The sequence below is a fragment of the Balaenoptera ricei genome, chromosome 16, assembly GCF_028023285.1.
Source record: "Balaenoptera ricei isolate mBalRic1 chromosome 16, mBalRic1.hap2, whole genome shotgun sequence".
Classification (NCBI taxonomy): domain Eukaryota; kingdom Metazoa; phylum Chordata; class Mammalia; order Artiodactyla; family Balaenopteridae; genus Balaenoptera; species Balaenoptera ricei.
The window spans coordinates 28458914-28483145 of record NC_082654.1 but is presented as its reverse complement, the minus strand read 5'-3'; the positions used below and the strand labels follow the sequence as shown (position 1 = coordinate 28483145).

The 24232-nt window shown below is 46.1% G+C and overlaps 3 protein-coding genes across 11 annotated transcripts in view; 1 reads left to right on the top strand and 2 right to left on the bottom strand.

The window, feature by feature from the left end:
• SEC31B (SEC31 homolog B, COPII coat complex component) overlaps positions 1-2356 on the bottom strand; it is a 35167-nt gene extending 32811 nt beyond the window's left edge. For 5 of the 9 annotated variants that reach the window (XR_009498002.1, XM_059900270.1, XM_059900269.1 and 2 more), the window contains exon 1: positions 2172-2353. The gene's annotated coding sequence lies outside the window, so the exon portion shown is untranslated. Of the gene's footprint in view, positions 1-2171 lie in introns of all 9 variants that reach the window. The other 4 variants (XR_009498001.1, XM_059900268.1, XM_059900266.1 and 1 more) reach the window with 2 other exon arrangements.
• Positions 2357-5358: 3002 nt separating this feature from the next.
• Positions 5359-10508, bottom strand: NDUFB8 (NADH:ubiquinone oxidoreductase subunit B8). The gene is made up of 5 exons (XM_059900274.1): positions 10385-10508; positions 9994-10120; positions 8427-8526; positions 7835-7990; positions 5359-5542 (listed from the first exon to the last, which is right to left on the bottom strand). Exons 1-5 carry the CDS (start codon positions 10467-10469, stop codon positions 5450-5452), a joined length of 561 nt encoding a protein of 186 aa, XP_059756257.1. The 5' UTR covers positions 10470-10508; the 3' UTR covers positions 5359-5449.
• A 1656-nt stretch (positions 10509-12164) lies between these two features.
• HIF1AN (hypoxia inducible factor 1 subunit alpha inhibitor) lies at positions 12165-22739 on the top strand. Its single transcript, XM_059900646.1, has 8 exons — positions 12165-12373; positions 12665-12915; positions 15543-15691; positions 18059-18204; positions 19004-19110; positions 19534-19597; positions 19824-19934; positions 20786-22739. The coding sequence occupies exons 1-8, from the start codon at positions 12197-12199 to the stop codon at positions 20828-20830; spliced, it is 1050 nt and encodes a 349-aa protein (XP_059756629.1). The 5' UTR covers positions 12165-12196; the 3' UTR covers positions 20831-22739.
• The last annotated feature ends 1493 nt before the right edge of the window (positions 22740-24232 follow it).

Here is a 24232-nt window from a genome sequence, read left to right as displayed (position 1 = left end):
CCTGTGCTCCGCAACAAGAGAGACCACGATAGTGAGAGGCCCGCGCACCGCGATGAAGAGTGGCCCCCGCTTGCCGCAACTAGAGAAAGCCCTCGCACAGAAACGAAGACCCAATGCAGCCAAAAATAAATTAATTAATTTTAAAAAAAAAATTGGATTTTGGCATTCCACACACAATTTTTCAGTGGCTTCTATCACACTCAGAATAAAATGTGAACCCCTTTGATCCCTGCTCAAAGGCTCTAGCCTAACCACTTCAACTTCATCTCTTCCTACTCTCCCCCTTACTTATCGTGCTACAGCTGCATTAGCCTTTTCTCATTTCCTGGCTTTTCCCCACTTTAGAGCTTTGTAAATTCTGTTTGCTATACTTTGACGGCTTTTTGTTTCATTCTCTGCATGACTGGTCCCTTATCACATCTTTCAGGGCTCAGCTTCTCACCTCCTCAATGAGGTGAGCCACCCAATCCAAAACAGACTCCTTTTTTTTCTTCTTAGCAATCTATAATTATATATTTATTTACATCCACATTGTTGGTGTTGTCCACTAATAAGTAAACTCCATGAGAGCTAGCACTGTGTCTGCTTTGTTCACCGTGTTATAACTAGCGTCAGAACAATGTCTGGCACATAGTAAGTGCTCGATAATATTTTATGAATGAATGCAGACATCTATTTTAACTCAGTAGCTTCCAAACCAATTCTAACACATACTCAAGGTGCCATCCCAACAGGCTAGCAAAGCGGCAGGGAAGTTTAAAAAAAAAAAAAAGTTGGGGTTTCCCTGGTGGCGCAGTGGTTGAGAATTTGCCTGCCAATGCAGGGGACACGGGTTCGAGCCCTGGTCTGGGAAGATCCCACATGCCGCGGAGCAACTAGGCCCGTGAGCCACAACTACTGAGCCTGCGCGTCTGGAGCCTGTGCTCCGCAACAAGAGAGGCCGCGATAATGAGAGGCCCACGCACCGCAATGAAGAGTGGCCCCCACTTGCCGCAACTAGAGAAAGCCCTCGCACAGAAACGAAGACCCAACACAGCCATAAATAAACAAATAAATAAATAAAACCCAAAGTTAAAAAAAAAAGTTAACACTGAACTTGATGGAGTAAACTTGGGACCCACTGTGACCTCCTTGAGCAAGCCACAGCCAGGTTAGTCTTGACCTACCAAAACAAAAGTTTTATTACTTAATAATCTCAAATGTACTCTCCAGCTTGAAGAACGTTTAAGGCTGCCAACTCAGCCAAGATTTCCCGGGGACCTCTAAACACTTGAGGAATATTCGGACAAGATCGTACATCATACTACACGGTCACCAGTGCCACCTGCTGGTCAACACCATTTTCACGTTTCTGGAGAAAGGTCTCTTAAGCGGGAGCTGCAATTAGCCGTGTGCACTTGACGTCCATATCTCATTTAATTCTCACAATGGTTCTGGGCGGCCAGTACTGATACTATCCGCATTTTACAGAGAAGAAAACTGGCTAGGCCAAGCTGTGCACTCCAACAGCCTCCAGAGCCCAGTGCTTTTAACTATTATACCAGTCTAAACTAAACTCCATGAAGTGTTTAAACCCCAGCCTACAAATTGGGAAGATGGGCTTTTAATTCACTTTGTTCAAAGACATCTGTTCACAAAAAAGGTCCCCGCTGCGGTCAGAATGCCGGGGGCCGGAGGCGTTAAAAGTGGGAGAGCTATGACCACTCAACCAAGAGCTGGACACGCTCGTGCAGTGAAGGAGGACGCCAGCTACGCTTGGCTGTCCACTCGCTCCGGAGGATGGTCGGCCTCCCCCGCGGCGCGCCGGCGTCAGCACTGACAGGCCTTCCCGCCCAGGCCAGACGGAGAGACCCGTTGCCGACATTGGGCCCAAGCCAGGTCAGGGCCCAGGGCTGATGGGGGAGGCGCCAGGGCAGCGCTGGAGAGAGGCCGTCTTCGGGCTGAGGCACCCGGGCGCGGCAGGGAGAGCGAGCCGAGTGCAGGCCGAGAGCAGGGCAGGCGTCGTGGGGTCCCCTGAGAGGCACACCGGCTGAAGCCCCGGGAGCGGGCCGGGCCGGAGTCCCAGCGGAGGGCGAGCGCGCCCCGGCACCCTCCCGAGAGAGGGGCGGCGCTCGGGGGTCCCCGGCACGGCCTCCCCTCTCAGCGGCCCCGTACAGGCGGGAAAAACCAACCTGCGCGGAGAGCCCAGGCCAGGGGTCTGGCGCGGCGTAGCTGGAGCCGGAGCCGGTCTTCTCTCAGGGCTTTGGAGCTCAGGGGGGCGCTGTGGACGGCGGCTGCGGAGGGCCAAAAGTAGTCCTGGCCCGCAGGTCCCACCTCCCACACGCGCCGCCAGGCGCCGGGCCCAGCACCCGGCTGACCCACGGAGAACGTTCCCTAATAGGATTATAGCTTTTAATCGGGCCTCCCTCACCTGTCCTGTGATTGCGCAGTGGGTCAGATCCCGCGACCAGTAAGTTCTGGTCTATTCAATTTGAGTCAGGCTCCGCGGGCAGCCTCTGAAAAGGGAAAATAACTCATTATTTACTTATTGAAGCGGAGAAGACCCGGCCCTAGCTCCAGGAGCTCTCAGTGGAATCCATTTAGTTGAAAAGGTAAAAAGCAATCTAGGCCATAAATAGCGGTAAGTGACTTTCTGCAGCCCAGCAGCAACTGGTGCCCCCAACCGTTGATTGAACTAATTAAAAGCTATAGATGGGCGGCGGGCGAGGTACCAGGGACTTCCTGGAAGGTTTCAGGGACGAGACAGGTGTCATACGTTGGGGCTTCAAGAAGACAGGTGAACTCCCAGCTAGGAGGAAGGGGCCCAACCGGCTAATAGCGCCCTGGTGTTTCCCATACCATGAATGAAAGGGACTACAGTTGGGGGAGTGGCCTGGATTCAGATTGTGGAATACCAATTCAACAATGCAGGTAATTGGGAGTTATTGAAAATTATGGGCAGATATGCAATAAGATTATATCAGACTAGCAATATGGATCACCATGCAGAGAACAGAGCTGGAGGCAGGGAATCAAATTAGGAGACTAATAGAACAATCCAGGTACCAGGTGATGAAAGCCTGGATTAACATAGTGGCAATGATTGTAAAAGAAAGCTGGACAGGCTCTTGTGACTGATAAAAAGTTGGAGGGGGGGGTGATCATATATACTTTTTATATTGATTGAGGGAATTATGGCATTTCCAAATAAAATGTTCTGTAGGCAGCTGAAGATCTTAGACCTAAGTTATTTGATTTAAATTTTTAATTTAATGCATGAATTCTACCACCATATTCCAGCCTGATATACCCCCAAAGATGGTGAGCTGGTTAATCTTATGACTTATGACATGGTCCCAAGTCATTGTGACACAGCTCTAGATTTCCTTTTCACGTGGACATGGGAGTTTTGAACTCAGGACAGAAAAGAATTTAGGGCATTGGTGGTGCCTGCCCACTCTATGTACTAAGTATTTCTTGAACTTCTTAGCACAACAGTGGATGAGAAACAGGGTTGAAAACTGAACCTCAGCCAACACCTCAAAGTAGGGAATGAGGCCAAGGTGTCACTGGAGTGCTCTGCAAGAAATCTGAACCAAAGGCATAAGGTCACAGTTTCAAGTAGGACATGATTTAAAAAAAAAAAAAAGTTAAATAAGTGCACCCTTCTCTCAACCCAGACACCTTAGAAATTCTTTTCACCTCGTTTTACAAATGCCAGTCTCCTCTTCTAGGTAACTTCTTGAAGGCAATTATTTTCTTGTTCAACTTTATATCCCCAGGACCTATCAGTGTCTGATATATATTAGGCAGACAGACGTTTGTTAAATGATTATCAAATGCTCTAAAGGACAGAGAATGAAAACATATAAAAAGCAGTGGAGACCTTCAAAGAGAGGCATTTCAGAAGAAGTACCCACTCCCTGATCTCATAAAGGTCTTTCACTGCCTGAATACCACTAAAGGACCCCTTATTTAGCATGAATGGACTTGCTTCTACAGATCATGTTGAATGTATGCTTTCTTATGAGACAGGTTTTCAGGCAATATCATTGTAATTTAAGAAAATGTCCCTAAAGGGAAGAAAAGAACATAAATTGGTTCTCTTTAAAACAGATGCATTGAAATAGACCCTCAGGGCTTCCCTGGTGGCCCAGTGGTTAAGAATCAGCCTGCCAATGCAGGGGACACGGGTTTCAGCCCTGGTCTGGGAAGATCCCACATGCTGCAGAGCAACTAAGCCCGTGCACCACAACTACTGAGCCTGCGCTCTAGAGCCCGCGAGCCACAACTACTGAAGCCTGCCCGCCTAGAGCCCGTGCTCCGCAACAGAAGCCACCACAATGAGAAGCCCACGCACCACAACAAAGAGTAGCCCCCACTCACCAGAACCAGAGAAAGCCCGCACACAGCAACGAAGACCCGACACAGCAAAAAATAAATAAATTAATTAATTAAAAAAAGAAAAAAAGAAACAGACCCTCAGAAACATGGTTTTTCTCTTTCTAAGGCTATTATAGGAGCTTGGATGAATCATTAAGGTAGTGAAAGCCATGTATAGGTTCAGTAATAAGTCAATGACTATCCTCTAATTAATAAACATAGGTAATGTCAATTTATCAATTTATAAGAGTCTAGGATTCAGAAGTTGCTTTGGAATACATATTTTCTTTTTTTTAATTGAAGTATAATTGATTTACAATGTGTTTTTAATAAATACATACTTTTAAAAAAATTAATTATTTTTGGCCGTGCTGGGTCTTTGTTGCTGCGCACGGGCTTTCTCTAGTTGCGGCGAGCGGGGGCTACTCTTCGTCGCAGTGTGCGGGCTTCTCATCACGGTGGCTTCTCTTGTTGCAGAGCATGGGCTCTAGGTGCATGGGCTTCCGCAGTTGTTGCACACGGTCTCAGTAGTTGTGGCGCACAGGCTTAGTTGCTCCGTGGTATGTGGGATCTTCTCGGACCAGGGGTCAAACCCGTGTCCCATGCATTGGCAGGCGGATTCTTAACCACTGCGCCACCAAGGAAGTCCCAAATACATATTCTTATAAGAGATATAAGATTAGAGGCAATCACAGCCCTAGGCCAGTCCCAAAACACCTATTTATCCTATAATATACTTGAAACATGTTAGAATATTGTTTTTTAGCTAACCACTTATTATTAAAAAGGTTTTTTATGGGAAATAAATCTTGCTCCAACTTGAGAAGTCAGGAACGTATCTTCCTTCTTCCGCAACCCTGTAGATGGGGAAAGGAGCTACCCTTACCACCTGCTGTACAACTGGAACCCTCAACTACTTTTCCCAGTGAAATTAGCAAATCAACATCTTCTTGTGCTTAAGCAGTGGCTTTTCCTGGGGAAATGAGGCACAGATACCACAGTACTAAGTTTTATTAGCGATTTCATTAAGGTAAAATCTCTAGGATTGAGGGAGTCAGTTAGGGGGCACAAAGCCCACGAAGCCTCCTCAGATCTCATAGTGAACCACCGGCTCAGGTTCTTTGTTGGGATCGCCACCTCGTTCCAGGTACAGATTATTGTAAGGATACTGCTTTGGTCCCTAAGAAAAAAACACAGGTCAGCAAGAACAACATATATCTATGTAGCCAATACCTGGCTACACCCCACTCTGAGTGAAGAATCACACACAGTAAATGGGTACACGGTAGGCTTTGGTCAGACCCAGCTGTGCTAGAACAGCAGGGACAGCACTCCTCTTCCCCGCTCAGCCCAAGGCAGAGAGAAAGCCTAGATTGTAAGAGAAGTGGTGCCTACACTGTGTGTGTGTGAGTGAGAGTGAGAGAGAGAGGGAGGGAGGGAGAGGGAGAAAGGAGAAAGAGAGAGGGAGAAAGGGAGAGTGTGAGGGAGAGCTTTCTAAATGAGACGATGCATCCATCCATCCCACTCTCTCTCAGGGTCGAGACAGACTCAATCTCCTTTTAAGTCACTCAGCCTCTAATGGTTCCACCACTAAAGTGGCCTAGCAAATGAGGCGTGCAGGAGCAGCAGTGGGGGAAAGCACAGAGGAGATACGGCTCGGACGTGCTTTAGGGGCTGCTGGCTTTACCAACAAACAGCTGTCAGAGAACACAGCTCAAGGCGAGGAGAAAAGGGTGATGTGCTTACAGAACTGAAAAATGGAAGAGCCACACTGTGTTTCTTGCTCTCCTGAAGTGAAGTTAGCGCTCACACCAGCCCTATGTGCACTCTCCAGCCTGGGGCCCCTGGGGCTCGGTAGGAAGGCTTGTGTCAGTGCACACAGACACACACGCTACTGTTAGGACATTGATTATCTCAGCACAGGTAGCACTGTGCAGCCAACTGCAAACAGCAGCCTCCTGCTTTCAGTTCCTTTCCTCACAATCTACCCTGTAGACTACTCCCAAATTAATCTTCCTAAAAACCTAGGCTTCATGATGGCATTCTTTTGTTCAGAAGCCCAACATGGCTCCCTGCTGCCTCGAGGCAGACCAAGTCATCCCTGTATCCCCAACCCTTAGCACCTTCTGTACCTGGTGCGTGATAGGGGCTTCATAAATATTTACTGAATTAGTGCATCACTATACCATCAAGTCCAGATCCCTTAGCCATGCAGTAAAAGGTGCCCAACCTAACTGATCAAACTCACTTCACAGTATTTTTTTTAACACAGCAGTTTTGACACCCGATTTCCCAGGACATCAGAATTACCTGGGAACTTGTTAAATATTGATTCTAGAACCCCATTCTGAAATTACTGAATTAGGCTCTCCAGGAAGTGGGGCTCAGGAATCTGAATTTTTAGTAGCTCTCCAGGTAACCAATGCAGCTGGTTATCTAGGAACTATTTATAAGCCTATTCCACTCCAGCTAACTCACTGTCCTCTTCCTTCATTCTATTTTCTCTCGCCCCAAATGTTCTCTTCAACTTCTCCCCACCATCTAAAATATATGTATTTTAGCATCTAGCATAATCCTTCTCCTTAACAGCACCTGATACCCCCAGCATACACATTCACTACACACATATATACACAAAAACTGTGCCAAATTCCTATATATATGTTCCAATGTTGCTCATGTCATGTATCTAAATTTTCTTCTTATCCAAATTAAACGTCCTTAAAGCTAGACAGTATATTTTCTTTCTTTTTTTAAATTTATTTACGTATAGTTGATTTACATTGTTTGTTAATTTCTGCTGTACAGCAAAGTGATTCAGTTATACATATATATACATTCTTTTTCATATTCTTTTCAATTATGTTTTATCACAGGATATTGAATATAGTTCCCTGTGCTATACAGTAGGACCTTGTTGTTTATCCATTCTATTTATACTAGTTTGCATCTGCTAATCCCAAACTCCCAATCCATCCCTCCCCTACACCCCTTAGCAACCACAAGTCTGTTCTCTACAGACAGTATATTTTCTATGTCCTTTACATTCTCTAAAATCTAACTGTCCATGCTTGCAGTAAACATTTAATTGCTTCCAGTACCCTGTAGGAAGTGCCCTTCACACCAACAAAGGATAAGCTTTCAACTTGAGATTCCTTGACTCTACCTTAAAAGATCACTTGCTGAAATATTATTGGTAAGTACAGTTCCCCAAATGGCAACTCTAAAGACTAGCTGGCTTCTCTATTCTCATTCCTCACCTAGTCCTACAGTTTCTTCTCACTCAGACTGATCCAAGATGCAGGCAGGAGCAATGCTCTGGTACTTGTACCAGGCCAGTGGGTAAGACCCTCTATAGGCCTTACCAGGAAGTCAAGCTTGGTATTGGCTGGATCCCTACTCCAGAGACTTCATTCCCTCAGGAAACAAGGCTAAGTAAGTGTGGCTGAGGGAGCACTTCTCAGATACTCACCACAGGCTGGTAGGTGGGGTAAGTCTCTCCCACCCAAAACATGAACAGCATGAAGGCCACGAAACCGAAGAGGTGCTTACACATGAGATTCCAAGAAACAGGAGTGGGGGACGTGTCCACACGGTTCCTGATATACATGTCTAGGTCCCAGTGCATCTGAGACAAAAAGGCAGATCACTGTCACATACTGCTCTTCCTGCAAAAGGCATGCAGTCCAGAGTGATTAGAGCCTCATAGAAGGCTTGAAAGGCATTCTACTGCCCTGGGCAATATTCTGAGAGCCACATCTGAGATATTGTAGCCCACAGGACTAGATGCTGGCTTATGTCTAGGTTCTGCTGACCAGAGACAGCTCAGTCATAGAAGTTCACAACTCTTACAATACAGAGCTTTGACTCTTACAATACAGAGCTTTGATTACTCCCAGACATCCCATTCCACACAACACACAGGGAACATCAGATCTCAGATTGCTGGACCTCGCTTCCTTGAGCAGAAAAACTTTAGTGTTACTTGGGCAGAAAAGTGCCATTTGAGCTACAGAAGACATAGGGAAAAGGAAGGAAGGTCAAATGGGATATGGTTCTCTCACCGGTTCACCCCAGTTCAACCGCAGGTCTGGGTGGTCCCAGTCATACCATGGATCCCTCTCCTGCTGTGAGCGGTCAGGGAGCTTCGGATAGTCACCATACCTGAGAGACAGCAAGAACTTCTGGACAGGGCTCTGAGCAGCCTCACTCAGACAATTCACAGTCTCCTCATCTCAGAGATGAGAAACCAAGTGACAGAGATAACTGCCTCCCCTAAGGACAGAGGAACTGACCTTCAAATCAAGATCTCAATTTTTTCCCTGAGGTGTACATATTGAGAAATGCTGAGTTAAAGGGCCACTGGTAAATATCCCAAATTTCCCCCCAAAAAGACTGTGCCAGTTTACATTCCTGCAAACGGTATAAAAGAGATCCATTTCCCTGAATGCCTTCCAATACCAAATTTAAAAATGTTATTTGATAAGTGAAAAAAAATCTCAATTTTTACTCACTAAGCACAGAATAACCGAAGAAGTCCAAATTGTCATTAAAAATTTATGTCAAACTCTGAAACATTTTAACATATGTAAGCTTTTCTTATCTTCTTTCAACAGAAAGAAGAAAAGTCATGCAATGTTATAATGTTAGTGCTGGAAGGGAATTTAACAATCACTCTGTTTCCCCCATTAGACAGAAAAAGAAACTGAAGGTCAGAGTCTGAACCTAAGATCGCCCAGTTAATTGGAATAAAAACAAAAGGGTACATATTAGAAAAGCACTTTTCATAGCAACTGTGTTTTTCAACCACAGAGTTGACATACATCTCCAAGTCTCAAACACCTCATGGGTCTTCTTGATAAGCTGGATTTTTCCCCAACAAAACCAGGTTCAACTTATACAGACTGCTACCGAGGCTGCTCTTGTCCACAACACAATAAAAGACATAGGAAATGATGACAACTAGACATGTGTCACAGAAAGTGATTGGAAAACAACAAGACGAATAGGAGCTGCTGAAACCATGGCTGAAAGAGTGATGCTAGGACAGAAAATGAGGGTGATGGTAATCAACTCAGACAATTAACCACAGGGATGTTACGGGGGTGCGGGGGCAAAACCATCAACTGGGGTAAGGGAGTTGGCTATTTAATCTGCTTTAAAGTTGCTACGACTTCCACAGCTAACTGCAAAATATTTCTTAAAAGAGAGATATACATGTAAATATAGAGTACTCTATCTACAAATAAGGTTCTCATGACAGGAATCCAGCTCTAGCCTGGTCACGTGCTTGGATGACAGCACCTGAGCCCAGCAGATGCTCAATCTAAATGAAACCTTGCGCTCTGGATGGAGCCAAAGAAGGTTCCTGCTATTCAGGGGTCCTCAAGGGAGCTATTAAAACCTCAGCTTCCTCATTTGAGGAAACAGCCTGAGCCAAGGAGAAAATTGAAGTCCTCTCGGCTGCAGCTGCTCACCCATCCCCTCCCACCTCCCTCCACGGAGAAAAGCGCCCACACCGTCGACTCTGAGGGGTCACTAAAAGGTTCGGGGAAAAGGGTCAGAGTAGAGCTACCCAACCCAGCCGAACTTCTCCCATCACTACCCAGGTGCGAGCAGGCCCTATCTCACCCCATGCCATCATCTGGGTACGGCTCGTAGTCTTCCACCCGCATATTATACTTCTTGGCGGCGGCAGCCCGTTCTTCTGGGGTCCTGGGATAGGGTCCCGGGAGCATGTCCTTGGTAATGTGGGAGGCTGGAGAGCAGATGAGGGCACGTCAGAAGCGACCCCATTCCTCCTGCCACTCTGAAGGCTTCAAGCTGCGGTGGCTGCAGAGACCGGAGCCCGAGGCTTCGAGAGACCAGCAGACCCTCCACCTGTTTTTCTGAATACACCAACTCCACCTCCGCCCTTGCCCGGACTCGGCCGCCGCGGTATCCACAATACCCACCCTCCGTCCGACGCACCAAACCTCAGGCACCCCCCTCCCACACTGGGGCCTCGCCCGTTCTCGCGGACCTGTCCGTGCACCCATGGGCACCACGTTTCGGGATGCCCTTTGCAGCCATCGGACTCCCAGGACCCCCGCCCTGGCCGCCGCCATCTTCACCTTCTTATTTCACCCCGCACATGCGCAAAGACCTTGTCACGGCGGCTGAGCCGGGCCAAACGCGACAAGGGAGAAAAGTCTTAAAGGTTCAATAAGGGCGGGGCTTAAACGGTGCTAGGAAGCCAGAAGGAAGATGAGCGGTTGGATAGAGGCAGAGAGGGAAAGCGGGAAGGAGAGAAAAACAAGCAGGTCACTGCTTTGACATTTCAGATTGTTATGTCCCTTTTCTACCTCAGCTGACTTAGACGTATCCAGGGATAACGGGCACTCAGAACCTGAGCATTTCAGGTGGACAGCTGACCCACCTACCCCAGGACCGGTACAAGTAAAAGGAGCCTGTCAATCTCTTTTCTGACTGCTTGCCTTTTTCCTCTCCTTCACTGGCAGTTCCTCCTTCCATCCCCAAACGTGATCATTCTTCAAATTCAGCCCTTGGTCTTGTTTGTTCTTGTTTTGTTTTCCAAATTAGTTATCTCCTTCAGTTAGATGCACGGTGCAACACACAAATTGGCCCCGAACTGGTTCTTTTTTTGTTGTTTTATTTTGGCTGCGCGGCTTGCGGGATCCCAGTTCCTCGACCAGGGACTGAATCCGCGCCCTTGGCGGTGAAAGCGCTGAGTCCCAACCACTGGACCACCAGGGAATTCCCCCAAACTGGTTCTTCAGTTTCAGTCTCGTGTTTACATCCGAATGTCCCAGTCACCTCAACCCAACAAATTTAAAACCAATCCTATCATCTGAACCCACCTCAGATTTGCTAGAATTCGCTCAGATTTACTAGGACTTGGATAAATACATTTCAAGCCGAACCACAATTAGCGAACACTAGCCTAACAAAAGAATTGGGGGGGGGGCATTATTGTTCGCATATGAATATGTGTTCATTTTATCTACACAAGTATGATTTGCATAATTTACAGTACAAACATGCACATATTTACAGGCAGTTTTAGGGTGATCACTGTTTTGGAGTAGAATCCATTATTATAGACATTCCCAAATATATATAAGAGCAATAAAAACTGATATATACTATTCAGTATATGAATTTGGGGGAGAACTACTTTACAGCAACTTGCCCTCTTGTAAATGAGAATCGAATGGATGTTCAGAATGGTTGGACGACATCTGCATTCAATCAATAGCAAACACTGATCTAATTCGGTCAAGATAGACAAAAATGCCTTTAAGTAGGTGAGATGGTGACACAGGCAGAAAAATCAAATGGTGCCAAGCAAAAGAAAACCATCTTTGATTTCGAAAGAATTCAAGTTGCCATATATCTTTTGCCGAGGCTTTCGGAGCAACCTTTACCCAACATCTATCTATTGGACAGTTGCTTTTCCTTCTGACTTCCTTAGGTGGGTCAAGTTTGCGTCTCTCCCCATCCGTCAGTGTAAAATTTAATGCCCCACTAAACTTGCCTCCTTCTTTGCCTGTTGTGTAGGCCTGGGCACACTGAGGCAGCAATAATTTGTGAATTGGTTAACCCGATGATCACCCCTATTCAGTGGGACTAACGTCTAGTCCCGGGTCTTGGGGGGCGGAGCGTAGGGTGTAGAGCTATAGGTTACCATTAGGAGGCGCTCGCCCAGGGCTCGGCCCCGCGTTCTTAGTGTCTGGAACGCTCTCTCTCGCAGCCTAGCTCTATGGTTTCCGTTGTGTTTTCCCCGGAATAGGCGGAGCTTCCGCTTCCGGTGGGGCCGTCCCTAGCGGCGGAGATGGCGGCGACTGCGGCGGAGGCTGCGGCCTCGGGCTCTGGAGAACCCCGGGAAGAGGCTGAAGCCCCCGGCCCCGCCTGGGATGAGTCCCAGCTGCGCAGTTATACCTTCCCGACCCGGCCCATCCCGCGTCTGAGTCAGAGCGACCCCCGGGCGGAGGAGCTTATCGAGAATGAGGTAGGGGGCGGGGCCGCGTCGAAGAGGGGGTGGGGGGTGGGGGAATGGGGGAAGGGACTAGGTTGGGAGGAGAGGTCAAAGGCGAGTGGTGATGGGAGGGAGGGGTTGTGGACTAGGCCGGGTTGTGGACTAGGGCCTAAGGGGAGATGGAGAGGGAAGCGAGGAAAAATGGGACTTGCGGGGTTCGTGCTGGTTAACAGGAGAAGTAATTTTGAAGTTGGGAAGTATTGGAATTTGGGGACAAGAACCCACTAGCTCCTTGGGACGACTTCATTTGTTTTTTCCACTTAGGAGCCTGTGGTGCTGACCGACACAAATCTTGTGTATCCTGCCCTAAAATGGGACCTTGAATACCTGCAAGAAAATATTGGCAACGGAGACTTCTCTGTGTACAGTGCCAGCACCCACAAGTTCTTGTACTATGATGAGAAAAAGATGGCTAATTTCCAGAACTTTAAGCCGAGGTCCAATAGGGAAGAAATGAAATTTCATGAGTTTGTTGAGAAACTGCAGGATATACAGGAGCGAGGAGGTGAAGAGAGGTAAATTCCCAGGTCGTGGTTTTCCATTGGATCTAGGGCATCTATTTTCTTTTCCTTTACTTATCTGAGGATGAGTTTTCTAGCGTGAGGGATGATGGAATGACTAGACTTGAACTGTGATTCTCAAGTTTTTTGTCTTCATAAAGTGAGAGTCACACTTGCCTAGCAGAGTCAGGTAGGTGAATGAAGTGAGTGAAGTTGTTTGGGTGAAAGCTATGATGAAGCTGAAGGCATATGCCTTATTCAAAGTGCGAAGTCATTACTTGACTTTTGTTTCCATTTTGGAGTGCAGTCCCAGGGTTGCCAGATAGTCTGATTTTTTTCAAGAGAAACCATAAATCAGTATTTTTATTTAAAATCTTTTTGACTTTTAAATGTGGGCAGCTAATTCATATTTTTTGAAATGCTGCAAGAGACCAATTTAAAATATCTGTCAGTAGATTTCCTGAGATTACGGGTTTGCAATCTTTGTCCTAAAATATTTGAATGGGGGCAATGCAGGCTGAAAAGTTGTATAGGTGAGGGTGGAGAGAATATGGATGTGTTGCGTTGTATTGATGATAGCAAGCACAAGACATATACACACACGGGAATGACTCTTTCTCTCTACCTTTATCTCTCTTTATGAGGGCAGCCTCTTATGTAGGTCCCAGACAACATTCAGTCCCACAAAATAACATTGCCTCTGGGGAATTGCTGTCACTGAGTACTTGATGGTGAATGACTATCTCCGTCTCACATTTGGTGTCCAATCCTGGGTTTTTCTTCACTCTCCAGCCTCAGTTCTCTTCCTGACTCTGTTAGCAGTATGTGGCAGAGTGAAAGGATTTGAAACATTTTTATTTTTTTTTTTGGCTTCCTGACTCTTAGCTGTTGTCATAATGATGGAACTTTGACCGGAAGAGTTTTCACAATCTGAACTATGGTTGATTTGTTCTTTATGTCTTATAGAGACTGGTTCAGTTGAATCATCTCATGCATTAATGTCCTCAAATTTACCACAGTGCATGCGCACACACACACATACACCCAATGTTGAGAAGAGAGATTGATTTAAATGATGCTGGTGGAGTGTAAAGCTATTGATTGAACATATGCACTGGAATGAGCATGAGATAAGACACATGAGTTCTCTGGTTCCTCAGTCACTTTAAGTTTCTTGCTTCCTGTAGCGAGAGCATTCTGCCTAAGTCTGAACCATGAGTGTAGTCTGTACTTTATGGGTGATTTAAGGAAAATTTTTTACTATTTGCAAGATTTGCCCTATCAGCTGACTTTAGCACCAACCACCTCTATTGTATAATTGTACAGCTTGTTATGATTCTGGGGTGAAGGGTGTTAGGATCCTCTTTGAGCTATTTTGAGGATTTACTGTTAAGGTTTCACAGGAATTGCTTAGATTCCTGTTTGGGGAGTGTTCCTGACTCTTTCAGAGTTACTTGAGAAATATTTGTATGAATATATGTACATCATAATCTGTGGGGAACGTTCCAAGGTTGCATTCGAGTCTTGAGGGTTCCATGTCCCCAAACAGGTAGCTGTTTCCAACTTATCAAGATTTTTAATTAATGTTGCCTCAAACATTGTGATTCCCGGCACTGGGATACCTTTGAGCTTTTGAAGTAATGCTCTCAGGACCATTACTTCTTTTTCTTCACATTTGCCCCCTAAATAATGTTTCTTTTGGGGCTTGATCAAGTGTGTTTGGCTTTTCATATCTATTAAGTAACTTCTTACCTTCCTCAGGCATGTTAGGGGCCCTGGGTCTGCGGAAACCTTAGTGAGGTATTTTTCTTCAGCTATAGATGGCTGCTACAGATAGGTGGCTGAATCAGTTAAGATAAACTAGGCTTCAGTCCAGGGCTCAGCGACTTGAAGCAACAAAGGTTTATTTTTCACTCATGCTACATGTCCATCTCAGGTCACCTGGAGACTCTACTTACATCATCTTTTGCTCTTTGGGACACAGATTGCTCTAGCAGTTGCCATTGGATACTTTGCAGTTGCTGTGGCAGAGGGAGAGTGATGTGGTAGTGTGTACTGGTTCTTAAAATTACAGTTTGGAAGCAGCACCAGTCATTTTTGTGGACATCTCATTGGCCAAAGCAAGTTATATAAGCAAGCCTTGCTTCAAGGAGGTGAGGAAGAATAACTCTCACAGGGAGGGAACTAGTTCTTGGTGAACAATAATACGAGCTGCCAAAATGGCCATCAAGGGCCAAAGGGGATGTCTCGCGCCCCGAGAGTTTCTGGAACAAGGCTGAGTCATCATTCTAGGGTCTGTGGGTAGGCTTCGAGGAAATCTATGAAATTATATTAAAGTTCAATGTGTACATTTTTATGGGGAACCTTGCTTGGATTCTTTTTTTTTCTTCCTTGGATTCTTAAAGGATTCATACTGTGACCCAGAAAAAGTTAAGAATCACTTCTCTAAAATATAAAATTTGGTGTTGAACAGAGCTCAGAGAAGGATAGGTAAGGATTCAGTTCTGTGAGAGTCCCATGACTGCAGCTGTTCTTTGTGGGAGATGTTGGTATGGGCTTGGGTTTGGATTTCCAGGTATGAGAGGCCATGCCAGGGACAGTGTGTACATGCACTAATGGGATTTTCTTCTTGGGGAACATAGGTTGTATCTGCAGCAAACACTCAATGACACTGTGGGCAGGAAGATTGTCATGGACTTCTTGGGTTTTAACTGGAACTGGATTAATAAGCAACAGGGAAAGCGTGGCTGGGGGCAGCTGACCTCTAACCTGCTACTTATTGGCATGGAAGGTAAGAAATCTTTCAGAAAGCAGCATGGCTTGGGGTCATATGAAGTGATTTCTGAACCTTTCCCCACCACTTATTCGCTCCATGACTGTCAACAAGTCACGTAACTTTCTTGTCTCAGTCTCCTAATTTGTAAAATGAACACAGTAATATCTTATAATTAACTATGAAGATTAAACGAGGTAACATATGTTATGTGAGGTACTCTAAAAAGAAAGTTCCCTGTTCCCTTCCTCAGCTGCTGTGTGAGTATATATATTCAGATATTAGGGATCTCTAAAATTCTGTTGTTCTCTATTGGATCTGTCTATATTCAGAAGATTTTTATCCCAGTAGAAGAGGGAAACATTTTTCCAATGTAAATTGAACCTTATCGTTTGAACAGATAATACATTAATGGGGTTAAATTCAAAAGGTGTAAATAGGTATGTAGTGATAAATCTCTCTTCCATTTCTATTTCCCAGCCTCTCAGTTTTCTTCCCTCCCTGGAGGCACCATATGTTATTAGTTGCTTGTGTATCCTGCTAGTGGATTTTACACGTACATAAGCAAATACATGAATACTTTTTTTTTTTTTTAAATAAAAAGAGGAACCTTTAAACTCCAATCAGGAGAAAGAGAGCTACTTACCAGCCAGGTTCATTGTCTTATTCTTATTTTTATTTTCTGTCACTTGCTCAGTGCCAGGCCCATAGTAGGTACTTAGTAAATGGTGAGTAAATTGGGTTGAACAAGGAAGCAGAGTAATTACCTATTGTCATTCACCACTAGGCTCTGAAGTCTCTTCTTCCCCTTTGATTGTCCTTTCTTCAGATTTGGGTCCTTTGCTGCCAGTGTTAATAGTTTCCAGCAGTGCAACTTATGAATTGACCCTTAACCTGACCCTTTGAAACCAACTCTTGGTTGACCTGCCAGGAGACAGTTCTTGTTTACTTGACTCTGAATTTTTATGTTGCCTTCCTATCCTGTGGTGTAGAGAGCAGGGAAACAGATCCCTCAGGTAGAGATGAAAGAGCAGGTCTCCTTTGAGGATGCATATGGATCTCTGCACTTAGGAAAGCAGCTGTCTTGGCCCACCCAGGCAGACCTGGGGAATGTTTTCTAAACTCCATTCCCTGCAGAAGTCCCTTGATCTCTCAAAGATTGTGCAAAGGATAAACATCAGATGCAGCCCCACTTACAAAGAGTAGATGGAGCATACATACGCTAGGGCAGAACTAATTCAGGATGGCATTTTAAATAATTTGCCTTATTCAAAGTATACAGCTCTCTTCAGGAATCTGATATGCTTCCCTCGATGAGAATCAGCAGCTCCAGTGTTGATCTAAAGAAGTGTTGCAATCCCACAGGTGTGATGAAGTGGGAGCAGAGGTTGAGAATCTTTGAGCTCCAAAAGAGCTACCCAAAGCAAGTACATATTCGTACAACTTAAAATGACTGATTAACTCCATCAAAGAAGATCATGCATGCATTGCTGATACCAGTCATTTCAGTTGTTTCTAACTCTCGTTTTTTTGCTGCCCTTGAATTCGTGCCATAGTCAAGAAGAGTACAAGTACAGGTTCCCCTCAGCTGTCTAAAAGAGCATTCCTGTGAAACCTTCTATAAGCCGAGATGATGTAAAACAAAGAAGCAATTACTTTAGCACACATCTTGCTAATGGATGCACAAAGTAAATCGAGATAAAACACAGATGCTCACAGACACAGTTCAGAGCTATGGTGGCTTGATACTGAGATGCTGGCTTGATGCTGAGATGCTGAGTGTAGTTTCCAGGGGAGGAGATTGGCAGTGCCACTCTCACTGCTTGCGCTTGCTGCCTCTATGATGGCTCGCTGCCAAACAAACACTGAATGATATTTTTGCTTTTTTTTTTTTTTTCTTCATAAAAATGAAAAGGATTCTTTGGTTTCCAAATTTCCAATTTCCAATCCAAATTCTTTGGATTTCTTTTGGTTAGCAAAAACAGGTACAAATGTAGGTCTTTTGTAAACGCAAAGTGACGTAAAGCGAACTTTTGAAAAGCGGGGCGTACCTGTACAGACTATATTATTTTGCCATACTTGTATCACTTTGATGTGCAGTTGCTTCCAGTAAGGGCAGCAGTCATCATTTAAGAAAGTCTACTTTGCTAATTGATGGTGAACTCTTAGCCAGTGATGTTTGCTACTAGACTTATCACCCATTAAAAGTGTAGCACCTAATTGGCTGAGAGTTGTAATTACAGTCTCCCTGATTTTGCCTGAAATTTTGATTTGGAACCCTTTGCTGAGAGGGCAAACTGGGTTTCTCTCCAGCACTGGGGCCTATCTTCCATCCTGTGCAATAGCGTTACTGCTCTGAATAAGAAAATGTCTGTCTTCCTACAGGAAATGTGACACCTGCTCACTATGATGAGCAACAGAACTTCTTTGCTCAGATAAAAGGCTACAAGCGATGCATTTTGTTCCCTCCGGATCAGTTTGAGTGCCTCTACCCATATCCTGTTCATCATCCATGTGACAGACAGAGCCAGGTGAGCTCGTGTGGTCTGAGGAGGGTGTAGAACTCCTTTGAGATCCAAGGCTGGCATGTCTTTCCCCTTCTCTGTGGAGGTATGCCAGGTTTGGACAAACTCAGAGGACAATTTCACAATGTAGTTTATATATTCCAGGTCCCTGTGGTGGTCCCCAGATGTTTAAGGCAGACCCCATCACTGATGCTGGTGGACTCTGGTTATTCTGTTTGATTGAATTATAAGTTCTTGGAACAAAATGTGTATGTCTCCATTGGATTTAATAATTGTTTACTTTTGTCATGGATGCTACTTCTTTTTGATAAAGAGAAGGGTGAATAGAATTGAGATATGTCACTTAATGTCTTTTCTGGATCTCAGTGAGGTGTGTGGTTGACTTTGTGGCCAACCAGAGAGCGCCTCTCCTTTCTTGAGGAGAAAACCGCTTAGCTACCTCGTGTAGAAATCTTTGCTGGTTAGAATATGTATTGGGGGAAAAGTTTCTGAAGGTTTGGGTGAAGAATGAGTCCTAATTCCTCAGATCTGCAGGCCATGAGTATGTTTTCTGACCTTTAAACTGTGATGATTGGCTTCTGACCTCAGGAGCACTGAGGCTTAGTATTCTTTATCATTTAACATTCAGCAATGCCCATCTTCTTAGGTCGTTCTCTGAGAGAGTTTGTGTATGTTTAATGTGTGTTGTGTCTTCTGCTGGATATAAATTCTAAAGACTTTTTTAAGGCATCTTTCTTGACTACCAAAGTTACTGATAAAAATTTGGTGATTGACTGATTTTTTTTTTTTCTCTTGAACCTCTCAGGTGGACTTTGACAATCCTGACTACGAGAGGTTCCCCAATTTCCAGAACGTGGTTGGTTACGAAACAGTGGTTGGCCCTGGTGATGTTCTTTACATCCCAATGTACTGGTGAGGATGGGGCTAGGACTGGGGGCTTTTAGGGAGCGTTCTTTCCCATTCCCTGGAAAACCTTATCCATGTCTCTTCTTTTGAGTTGTGGCAGGATTGGACTTATGTGATATACAGGAAGGTTGGCATATCCAGATGATGAGCATACTGAACATGGGGGAAATGACAGTACTGTTTCTAGACAAGATGACAGTTCCTCAAGTCCAAAGAGATCCCAGAGGCTTGAGGCTAGAGAAACTGTTCTTGACTCTTTGGTATTTGAAGGCTGAACACCACTGCCTCTAGCCCCAGAGTGTGTTTGATAGGATGAGTGTGAAGGTACTGTCTTCATTATATCCCTTAGCAGGATTCTACCTAGTTTCAGAGGATCCCTCCCTCTGAAAAGTATTGGTGGCAAACAGGAGCCTGTTTATTTTCTTGCAGGTGGCATCACATAGAGTCATTACTAAATGGGGGGATTACCATCACTGTGAACTTCTGGTATAAGGTGAATATGGTTTTTTTCGTAGATGGGAGTGGGGTGAGGTAGGTGTAATAAATTATTTAGGGGCAGGGTGGGGAGGTTGGCTATCTCTGGAAGTGATTCCCAGGTCTTTGGGGGAGCTGGAGAGGGTGGGGTTGAACTGGGTTTCTTAAGGGAGGATGGTGCTAGGAACAATGGGTGACACTGAAGCCTGCTAAAGACATTTCCTGAGCTGCTGCTTCCTTTGCAGGGGGCCCCCACCCCTAAGAGAATTGAATATCCTCTCAAAGCCCATCAGAAAGTGGCCATAATGAGAAACATTGAGAAGATGCTTGGAGAGGCCTTGGGGAACCCACAAGAGGTATGTGGCTGCCCCAAGGTGGCACTCCTGTGACTCAGTGGGCAGAGTGACCAGGGAAAGTCAGGATTGGTGTCACAGTCTGTGTAGCTCTTCTGTTTCAGTATCTGTTGTCCTGTTTCTTCATAGAGGTTATGGGTATGTTCAGAAAATCCTTGTTTTCTGATGAGAGCTGGGCTTGACTGGCGGATCAATTATAATCTGTCCCATGCTAGTAGTAATGTTCCGCATGGGGCCTGTGTGCCAGCTGGGGACCCCCGAGGGGATTCTTTTGGAATGGGAAGCGAGCAGTAAAGCATCTACTCACACGCTCCCAGCTGTGCCAAGACTGCTCTAGGTAATGTTGAGACCTGCTTCCCACGCAGGTGTGCCAGTGGCCCATTGGGTAAATGGGGGAGGTTTGTATCTGTAATGCTCTTACCTCTGTCCTGTGGATAGCCTCAGCATTCAGAGCACCTGTGGGCTTGGGAGATCGCACCAGCCTGATTACAAATGATCTTTTCAGGATATAGAGTCACTTAAGATTCTTAAGTCACATTTACAAAACATGCACGTAAACACTCGGGGTGTCTGGGATTATTAGCTCCTCTGACCTTCTGTCTGTCAGTTTGGTTCTGCTTACAAATGTAGGGTATTGTGAGAGGGAAGGTAATACAAGATGGACCCAGAGGAGAGGGCCGTGCTCCAGAATACTGGGTTGACCGCTAGGAAGAGAGTTGGTTAGAGGGTTTACAAGATTGAATGGAAGCCTTGTCCTTGCCCTTGGCTGGACATCGATGTCTCCAGACACACCTCATCTGGCTCCGGGGCTAGGGGACAGGCAGTTCTGACTGGCTCCTCATGTCTTTTCACAGGTGGGGCCCTTGTTGAACACAATGATCAAGGGCCGATACAACTAGCCTGCCAGGAGTCGAGGCCTCCTGCCAGGTGACTGCTAGCCCGTCCACACCGCTTCATTGATGAGGACAGGAGACTCCAAACGCTAGTATTGCACGCTGCACTTAATGGACTGGACTCTTGCCATGGCCCTGGAGGCAGGTGTTCGGGGCAAGGCAGGGTGGTTGGCACTCCACTCCCATTCGGAGGGACTTCTTACCCTTGCCTCTGTGCCCCAGCACCTTCCCTCTCTGCCCCCTAAAGTCCTGCATTCAGTGTGTGGAGTCCCCAGCTTCTGGTTGTCTTCATGTCTGTGTGTTAGTCTGTCAACCTTGGGATGTGTGTGCGTGTGTATGCCTGCACACGCGTGTATGTATTTGTTCCTTGCTCCCTCCTTCTGGGTCAGGATGCCACCTCTGGCTCTCAGCTCTGTCTCCTGCAACCTGAGTGCCTCAGCCTGAGAGAGGGGAGATGTTCTTGGACGCCCACTGCATCTGGGCTACAGGGCCACAGCTGTCCTAACCATGAGGTCAGTCTGCCCCCTCCCAGTTTTCACAGAGTGAGGCTCTAGGCTGTTGGGAATGGCTACTGAGACTCCAGTGGGGAGAGGGAGAGTGGGGAGGGTTGCCTTTGAGAGCCTAAATAGCTTCCTAGGAGAGCAAATTAGACAGGGTTCCAACTTGAACCTTCAAGCTCAAGCCATACACAGAAAAGAGCCTTGGGACACAGGAACCAAGGATTGTGCATAACTTCCAAACTACAGACACATACAGCTTCTTTCTTTCAGCACCAGCTCTTGTTCTCTGTCCTGGGTGCCAGGGGAGTCATCCTAGCAATGGCTTCTCTAGGTTCTAGGGGTGCAAGCCTCTGTGTGGATGTGTGTGTGGATGTTTGTGCCTGTGTGCGTGCATGTGTGTCCACACTGGCCTGCCTCTCTGCTTACCAAGTTTCTACTGCTTAACCTTGTCCAGTGGGACATACAGCGGGAGCCCCAAGGCAGTGCTGCCTGACCTGGTCTAAAGCTTTTAAACTCATTTTTAGCCATTGGATGTTGGTCAGGCCTCGCTGCAACCTGCCTGAGGCTGACTGGCTAGAGCCTCCAGGTCCGATGACCCTCCCTGCCCAGGCCACGTCCTCTGTGTCTGCGGAGCTTCTTGGCTCAGGAGACAAAATGGGGTCAAGCCTAGGCAGCTAACTCACCACATGTCATCCACCTCATGGCAAGGGCAAAAATGTAGCCTTGCCTCTTAAAGCCAGCGCCTCTGCCAGACCCCACTGTAATGTTCCACAAACACCCTCAGAAGTCAGGGCAACTGGTGGAGCATGGAGAGGAATTTCCTTTTCTGTTCATAGCTTTTCATTGGAACCCCTCTCAGGGCTGCAGCTTACAGCTGGGCAGCTGTGCACTGCACAACTCGAAGGGCCGTCATTCACACCTGTATAATGGAAGTGGGGCCCCTGGGATTGGGCAGTGTGGTGGCCCTGCGTCTGCTCACCTCCACTCCCATCTCCACGCCCCTTCTCTCTGGAAGGAAAAAGGAGTTGGAAGTCTCTGGGTTCATTTTTTCCTTTTTTTTTTTTTTTTTTTTTTGCCAAAGGTTTACTTCCAGTGTCTGAGCTATGGCTCTCACCCCCAGAGCTCAGTTCACAGTTACAGTGCACTGATGGACTGAGAGGATGCATATGTGTGTGTGTGCATGAGCGCACTTGTGTGTATTTTGGGGAGGGGTGTTTATTTTTAGTACCCCATTCTGGGGTTCTCTGATGCAGTGTGGGTGTTCAAACATGGTACCTTCTCAAGTGTAGTTCTTTCAAATATAGCCAATGCTGGAAAATGTGATTGCAGTGATCTCCATCCCTCCATCTCTTTTGGGAAAGAGGAACACAGCAAAGAAAACAAGGCAGACAGAAGATAAATTGACCACAAAGACACTTTGAAATATAGCACATTATTTTCCTTCTCAGCAGCTCTGCTGCATCCCTTGCTCATTCCTCAAAGGTGTGGGTGATGTGCAGCAGGGAGGCGTGGTCTCTCAGCTGCTCCTCTCTGGGTGCTGTGCTGACCCAGGTCTGCATGAGGGGGAGGGACCTTCACAGGTTGGGTCCTGATCCTTGGGTAGTGTCTCTGGGTTCATGTCCAATAGTGATCCCTGATTATTAGACACTTAATGTGTGCCTAGTGCTTTTAGTGCAAGGTAGGTATTCTCATTTTACAGTTCAAGAATAAGCAGTTAGTGGCAATCAGGATTCAAACCTAGTACTGTTTGGCTGCAAACCCCCTGCTGTTCTTTTCCACTAAACTACATTGATTCTCCTACTGTACCTCCTTTGGACTACCGGCAGCAGGCAGTGTCTAGTACAGACAGGCTTAGCCCAAAAGGATACAGAAGATACAGCTCAGGGTGAAAGCTCTTCTGGGCTCCAGCTAAAGACTTCTTGGGAAAACTGCCAGGAAGCCATATTATGAGTTAAGAGTTCTGGAAGAAGTTACAGGGAAACAGTTCTAGATCCCACTGGTTACTTGTGTGTCCTTGAATAGGTCCCATAACTTTCCCCAGCATGCTTCTGCATCTGTAGAATTGAAGATCTAGATCTAGATATTCACTAAGAACTTTGATTCATGTTCTGCTGCTTCCGTTTCCCCCAATGAAGAGATTGAGGCTCTTCCCTTCACGTACCTAGGTTAGGGCTGTTCAGGCTCAAATTCTACTCGTAGCAGAGTAGGACGTTTCTGCTCTGTTGCTTACTCTCTCCTAGCTGGCAGTGTGAGGGCAGACATGAGGGGAAGATGGGTGTTTGGGCCTGTATGAGGGTCAGCCATGTTGCAAGATCCTATTTTTACACCAGCAGGTACAGAGGAAACTACTCTTTTGTGAAGTCAAATACTTGTTGGGGGGTTGAAGTTTGGGGGGTGGAGGAGGGGCTGTTCTGGGCATCAGTTGAGCAGATGCCCAGGATGCCTGGGGGAGACCAGCTTCCCCTACAAATCAGAGCTCTAAATTACAAGGTTTTTACCAACGCGAACAGTTGGGGGAAGTCGTCTGCTCTCATTTGCGTAATGGTTTCTGTCACTGGTGATTAGACACAGGATGAAGGAAAAGAAATTTGACAATTAGGAATGAGCGATCATTAATCTGAATCTGTTAGGAGACAGGGGAAGGATCCTTATCAGTGGGCCAACCCAACATGAGGAGACCCTCCTTCTGCCCCCGCAGAGACTCTTGGGCCATATACACTTTCACTGTTCCCACCATAAGCTGAGCTGGTATTTTCTTAGCAAAGTCTAGGTGGGCCCAGTCCTCAGGCTGAGGTGGATACAGGAACAGACATCTAGAGGCATGAGCCAACAAAGGGTGTCAAGTGCAAGTGATAGGGCAAAGAATAGCAAATAGAATGGTTTTGACATGTGTATGCTGTTTGTGGAA

Bases quoted from the DNA above. Each gene is read 5' to 3' on its own strand.
- NDUFB8 (XM_059900274.1), bottom strand. From the start codon at position 10,469: ATGGCGGCGGCCAGGGCGGGGGTCCTGGGAGTCCGATGGCTGCAAAGG. The intron at 7,991-8,426 runs GTGAGAGAACCA...TTTTTGTCTCAG, and splicing joins GGTTGAACTGGGGTGAACCG to ATGCACTGGGACCTAGACAT. The intron at 5,543-7,834 runs GTGAGTATCTGA...TTTTTTTCTTAG, and splicing joins ACCCCACCTACCAGCCTGTG to GGACCAAAGCAGTATCCTTA.
- HIF1AN (XM_059900646.1), top strand. From the start codon at position 12,197: ATGGCGGCGACTGCGGCGGAGGCTGCGGCCTCGGGCTCTGGAGAACCC. The intron at 12,916-15,542 runs GTAAATTCCCAG...TGGGGAACATAG, and splicing joins GAGCGAGGAGGTGAAGAGAG to GTTGTATCTGCAGCAAACAC. The intron at 19,598-19,823 runs GTGAATATGGTT...CTTCCTTTGCAG, and splicing joins CTGTGAACTTCTGGTATAAG to GGGGCCCCCACCCCTAAGAG.